Source organism: Fulmarus glacialis, unplaced genomic scaffold (assembly GCF_000690835.1).
Source record: "Fulmarus glacialis isolate BGI_N327 unplaced genomic scaffold, ASM69083v1 scaffold30477, whole genome shotgun sequence".
In the NCBI taxonomy this organism is placed as follows: Eukaryota; Metazoa; Chordata; class Aves; order Procellariiformes; family Procellariidae; genus Fulmarus; species Fulmarus glacialis.
The window spans coordinates 30,834-37,598 of NW_009223065.1; the positions used below are offsets into that span (position 1 = coordinate 30,834).

The 6,765-nt window shown below is 44.6% G+C and overlaps 1 protein-coding gene across 1 annotated transcript in view; it reads right to left on the minus strand.

Annotated features, from left to right (window-relative positions):
• Positions 1–3,618, minus strand: part of LOC104079595 (D-beta-hydroxybutyrate dehydrogenase, mitochondrial-like) — a gene marked incomplete at its 5' end in the record, with an annotated part of 13,310 nt that extends 9,692 nt beyond the window's left edge. Inside the window, one exon of the mRNA XM_009581680.1 lies at positions 3,508–3,618. Coding sequence (XP_009579975.1) covers positions 3,508–3,618 — 111 coding nt within the window. The remainder of the gene's footprint in view (positions 1–3,507) is intronic.
• Positions 3,619–6,765: the final 3,147 nt, after the last annotated feature.

Here is a 6,765-nt window from a genome sequence, read left to right on the forward strand (position 1 = left end):
CCGCAGCGAGATGTCAGTGAGAATCAGGAAGCCACAAACACAATGCTGAACACCCGTGGATCCGGCCGGCTCGCTCCATCTGCGCCAGTTCCGCCCCCCGCCGCTGCCTATCCACCCGCTCCCTTCCTGCCCTTCCTAGGCAGAACACCTCGTATTTGTCATTACTGGATTCCATCTAATTGATTTCAGACTCCATCCAATCTATCAGGATCATTTTGAACCCTATTCCCCAAAGGGCCTGCAATCCTCCCTGCTTGGCATCATGCACATTTTCTTCCAAGTGAACTCTATTCCAGGGGACACTTCCAAGAAAATTTCACTGGGACTGAACAGCAGTCACAGGCTTAGAGCGTAAGTTTGCTCATGAGACTATCATGAGGGACTGTGTCAAAACCCTTATTCAGGATACATTTATTCCTTCCCCTTTAACCATTCTGCTGCTTAGCCAGAATGAGATCAGACTGACATGGCACAGTCTGTTCCCGGTAAACCTATACAGACAGTGTATCGCACTACGATCTACACATTTGTAAAACTGACAGATCAGTGTGTTGGAACTTCATCTAGCACACCGAAGGTGAGCTGCCTGGTTGGCAATTCCGGAGGTCTGTCTCCTTTGGGAAAGGAAGTACAATATCTGCCCTCTTACAGCCTTCTGGAAATCCCTTGATCTCCAGGTGCTCCTGAAAATATCACCCATGGAGCAGAAATCACAATGGCTCATCCTTTAAATGCTCCTCAGTACATTTCATCAGGCCTGGTGAACTTGAACACATCCATTTATGTAAACATTCCCTGTTCTTTCCCTTTTCTCGCCTGCAGTCCTCATGAAAACTCCTGGCAGTAGGCATTTGAAAACAATTTACCCTTTTTTTCAGTAAGATCAAAGAAAATAAGACAATGATTATTTCAACTTTTTCTGTACTTTCTACTTTTCAGGTTATTTTGTAATCGATTTCTGTGTGTTTTTCCATCTTAATCCCAATATATTAACAGAAACTTTCTCTGTGGCCTTACTTGTCCTTGCTAAATGAAATCCCTTTTGCACTTGATTCTCTCTAGTTCTACCCCAGCCTGCTTGCAGTATTCTTGTTATTCCTGCAGCTTTATTTTTGACTGTCTGATCATTAAAAAGCTCCTGATGCACCTGACAGTGTACCGTCTTGTATTTAATGCAAGAGCTTTCCGTGGTGGCTAATAAATCAGGGATCCTTTAATCCTCAGTATAAGAGCATGCACGTAAGTGATGATGGAGTAACTTGTGTGAACTAAGAGCCTGGCATCTGCTCTACGACAACTGCATCCATACCTGCTCTGACCCTGTAGTGAACCTACAGCAGCTCACTCTTCTCTCATCACAGGGTAAGTTTCCTCGCATTTGTCATGAGCAGTTACATGCACACAGCTAGTTACCAAAGGGTAGCTGCATCCTTAGCCACATTGCATGTGCACTCCTTCACTTATTAGCAATAATCTCTCATATGCTCACACCCTGTTCTTCACAAGTGATTTTACGTAACAGCTCCCTGTCTTCACTGATGTTTCTTGCTTCTTTTGGATCCATCATCCTCTTCTGCAGTCACTATATGCTTCCTTTCCTAGGAGCAGTCAGCTCTAGATTTATAACCATTTTCATGACACATGCATTCTACCATTAGGTTTTCAGTAAGCTCCTGCTCATCAAATTTTAAGTTCCTAGGCTGTTATGTTCCTGAACCATCTAAAACACAAAGCTGTTCCATGAAGATGCTGGCTATCCCAAGAACCATAGAAAGCATTCGGCTGTAGTATTTTTGCAACAGCTATCCAGATAACTGTGTTACCACCAGACCCTGTCCTTCAGATGCACCTAACAGCAGATAAGACAACACTAACAATCCGGGGGAGCGGGGGGGGGGAGACCACAAGTGAAATCCTGGGGCTCTGAGTCCAGGTCTCCTGAAAATTTATTAACACACAGAAAGAACAACAAAAATCACATTCTCCCACACTCTACCCCTTCAGGGTCAAGTGCTCAGTTAATCTCCTGAAAGTCAACTACAGATCAACTATGATTGCTGATGCATTTTCACTTCCACACAGAATATAAGTATAGAACCACAAAAATTTTGTCTCCGAGTAAGAAGTTGCCAGGCCAGATCAAAGGGGATGCTGAGAGCTGCCTGGCCATTCTGGGACAGGTAATAATTTGTGATCAAGAAGTAATACATTTTTTTTCATCAAAAAACCAAGCAAACAGGGCTCACTTCAGGAGCATTTATTTTCTTTATGTGGCTTCAAATGGAGCCTGGCCCTCTCTGCTCTGCACTAGCATGCTGCCTTCCGAACAGCTCTCTCAGACCACCCTATCTCCCCTCTCCTTTCTGTCCCCTATACCTGCTGCTCTGCAAAGTGAGTGCCTGACTTGCCATCACCACAGAGACAAGCATCCCAAAGCAGCGTATGACATGATTACTGAAGGATTTAGAGAGCCTCCACATGGAAATTTCCAAATAGTGGCAATTTTCCAACAGGACTCTCTTGCTCTCAAGTTACACAATATGTCAGCTGATAATAACTTTCCCTTCTGGTGTGGTGGAAGAACGTAACCTCCGCTGAGATCACACAGGCAATGAAAGCCACCTTTTTTTTGTTTGTTCTTGCCCTCCACACTACTCAAGAATCTGTGGTCATCACTCCCTGAGCACCTGTGCTGAAATGGCCATCTTCAAATGGAGAAACAAATGGTTATGAACTGATTTTGAACAAATCAGGTCAGAAATTACATGAGTTTTGATTATCAAAACAGCAAAAAAGCATAGTAAGGGTAAAACCCCAGCGGAGATGGAAGTGGAGCTGGCCCTGTTTATAAAGAGGATTACACAACATGGTTACCTGCAAGAGCAGGGACTGGGATGATGGGTCTACAACCCCTTCTGATTCAGTGTGCCTAAACTGATCTTCTACAAGTGATACCATCTGCCAAACACAAGTGACAGAGGATGAGACCTACAGATATCAGAAAGGTACAGTAAATTTGTTTATTCAGCTATCCAGAAACTGAATAGTTTGGATACAGTTGGAAACAGAACCTAAACAAGGTAGGAGAAGCAGCCTGAAGATGCGTTGGAGGGGAGTGTCCCCAAAGGAAAGTGACAGTATGAAAGACAGCAACAAAGATGCCAGGGAAGACAGAAAGCCATAGTGCCATAGCAATCTTGGATTATCAGATTTATTGAGTGTGTTGCGGTATTGCTGAGACGCTTCCAGCACTGAACAGTGCCCTACTATGCAAGCTAATGTACACACAGGCAGCTGACAGACAGTCCCTGCCCTAAAGAGCTCAGAATTACAGGAATGACAAGATGCAACAAGCAGATGAAGCAATGGAAGATGTAACAATCCCTGCCCACTGCACTGCCCTCAAGTCTTGGACTAGGGTAAACGGAGGCTGCAGATGAAGATGCTATCACTTGAGAAGCATTTTTCTCCAATCAGAGAAGAATTTTGATCAGTATTACTACTCACCGCGAGCAAGCATCCAGCAAAAACAGTAAATCCCTTTGCGTGAAGCCGTTTTGCCAAGGCATGTCCAAAACCTTTGTCACAGCCTGTTATTAGCACCGCCTTCCCTTCAGTCTGTGTGGGGAAAAGACAGTAATACAATACCATCACATATTGCAATGCTGCAGGCACCATCAGCACCCAGCGACATAGCACAGGAACAACTTGCAGCCCTGCAGCCGGGGCCAGCCAGTGTTTAGGAGGTACGATTCCAGCTGCGAGCCACAGTGGGCATATACCTGTCTGCACGCTAACCTGACTACAATTTAAAAACCAGTTTCAGTGGAGCTTCTGCTGGGTCAACCCTCGTAAACAAGATGACAAGATTCCTGTGTAGAACCACAAACAGCTCCCAACTACTGTGAAACCCTAAATTTATTCAATTGCCAGTCTGTAACAATTTGTGTTGCCTTGATACCCGAGCTAGAACAGTAGTGCTTTCTTTCAAGTATCAGTGGCCAAAGCAGAACAGAAACATTTCAAAAGAAATTAGTGATCTACCTGCTCATAGGCATTATAAGAAAGAGCAGCATAGAAAACATCCAAATGATAGTATGTCACCTGCTTGAACTGTACAGCAGCTATTTTAACTGCAGAGTGACTCTCTATTGTCCGTTCCCCACCTACTCCCGCTCTATGCGGTACTTTCCATGCTGTATTTTAGCATATGGGAATGTGAATGTTAGGGTTTCCTTCTGAGACACTGCAGTCTTAACAGGAACAACTTATCAAGTCCTATGGTTCCCTCCTACACTATTATTACCTTTTGACTGACGGATAAATTGAAAGAGAAGATTTGATACTCCATCTGGTATGACACAACAGGCTTGTGATAGATCTGAAAACAGAAACCCAAATCCTGAAGACAAGCCTGTAGCGAAACACTGCCCATTCACCCTCTTTCTTTGCTTGAAAGCCATCTCTCCCCTGCTCTCCTCACCACAGCTGTGAAGCACTGAACTCTTAACGCAACCAGCAGGCACCCAGCTGCAGTGCTGCACACTGCTCCAAACTGAAACCATATCCATGAGGCAATAATGTGATATAGTAATAAAGATATAGAGAATGCAATAAGGAAGTGAGGTCACTTCCATCTCTGTGGAGATATCTGCAACTAATATTCCCTGTTACTGTATTAACAATTATACTACTTACATATGAATTGCCCCGGCTTGCCCAGCCACTTTTTCAGACAGAAATGGGGCAATCACGGGTGCGTTCTGATCTCGTTTTGCTGACATGCATGGTAGTGAAGTGGCAATAAGGAATAATTGCAGGGTGATAGTGATCAGAGCATTACTGCACAAACTCAAGATGAGCCTAAGCAGAGAGCAATATGCAAATAAGCTACATGCTGTCCTGTCCTATAACTTGTGTTGAAGTTATTGCTTTCAAAGGGGAATCATGATCTGAAATTGAAATGAGAACTGATCAAAAGTCTACCCTGCATTTATCATACAAACACCCACGTTAACACTGATTCCTACACTCAAAGAGCACCCAGCTACAGGCTAGCTCTACTAAAGCTCTGAAGGTAGCTACAGCTAAAGGACAAAAGACAAGTGAGAATTAAATATACAGTGCTCAGACTTAATTTAATTTACAGTGACACAACTCCAAGAGAGATGAGGATCAAGTATGAACCAGATCACAGAATTTGCCAAGGTTACCTCCCACAATAATTCAGCAAGCTGGCCCATGGAAAAGAAAGGATTTGACTTTTTTCTCTACCTCACCTCCCCAGACCCTTTGCCTCTGAATCCTGAAGACAGAGAACTTCCCAAAAGAGCAGGAAGTGTGCAGGAGATAAGGAGGTGCAATCACTTCCAGAACCCAGGACAGGCAAACAGAGAAGACACCCAATCCTCAACCATCATTAGCTCCTTCATCAGCGGGTCTGATAAGGACAGAGATCTGCTGCAGGAAATAAAAGCAAATGGCTGGGCTGTGTTCCTGCGTGCATCTAGTTTCAGCTCGCTGCAGCTGGTTTGCTTTCTCTGGTTAAAAAAAAAACAACCAAACCACCAAAATGTAGACAGAAAGGAGGAGGTTTAAAAATCCTCTCAGCTGTCTATAATGGGGAGAAAAGTGAGGAACAACTTACAGTATGAGAAGGTTCCTGTGATTATGTGTTAATTATTTGCTATTACCCTAGTTGCCGGTAATAAAACACGTGACTACAGCAGCAAGGTTCATAACAGACTGACGCCCCAGCACTAACAAGCGTGCAAAAACCCAAAGGACATACTAGGTCTCACATCTGTAGCTGCCTCCGTCTTTGTGCCATGCCTGGTTAACAAAGAGCTGCCAGGGATGAGAGCAAGAAGTGACCCCATTCCCAGCCAAAGAGATCCTATCCCCAAAAAACCTCCGAACACGGAAAAACCCAATCATCCTTATCTTTTTAAAGCCCCAAGATAAGGCCTAATGGGCCTCGTTCCTGGAATTTGATAAGGTCAGTCTGCAGCTTACAGTTTGACACAGTGCCGAGACAGGCAGAGAGGACTAGCTGTCACCTCTCTAGCAGGCATCACAGTGACCTTAATTAGCCTTCTGAGGAACTTCAGGGGCCTCAATGTGCCACTAACGATGACACAGCGCTCAGGAAATACTGCACAGGAGATGGCAGGGCACCTGAGACCTGCTAAGAGTGCAGAATAACTGCTTGTACTAGAGGTGCTGCTGTGGCATCTGGGCAGGATAATGCTGTCTGTACCCTCGCAGATTCAAGCATGTTCCACGCAGTTCAAACAGCCCCAGCGAGGCAGCCTGATTTCAACCTGCAGCCAGCTCAGGTGCACACACCTCACTACCTTTCTCTACTGGGATATGATTGCTTTATTAAATAGTAAAATTTATTTTACTCATGCAGGTGATCTATCAAAATTATACACATTTATTGCAAAAGAGGCTAAGGAAAGTGAAGCTACTTTTTCAGCCTCAGTCTCACTAGTTGCCTGGAGTGACTACATCAGTGGACATGGGAAGGGCTATCGATGTCGTGTATCTCTGTAAGGCCTTTGACACAGTACCCCCACAACATCCTTCTCTCTAAACTACAGAGGTATGGATTTGGTGGGTGAGGAATTGATTGGATGGTCGCATCCAGAGGGTAGTGGTCAACGGCTCAATGTCCAGAGGGAGATCAGTGACAAGTGGTGTCGTGCAGGGGTCCATACTGGGACCGGTACTCTTTAATACCTTCATCAATGACATAGACAG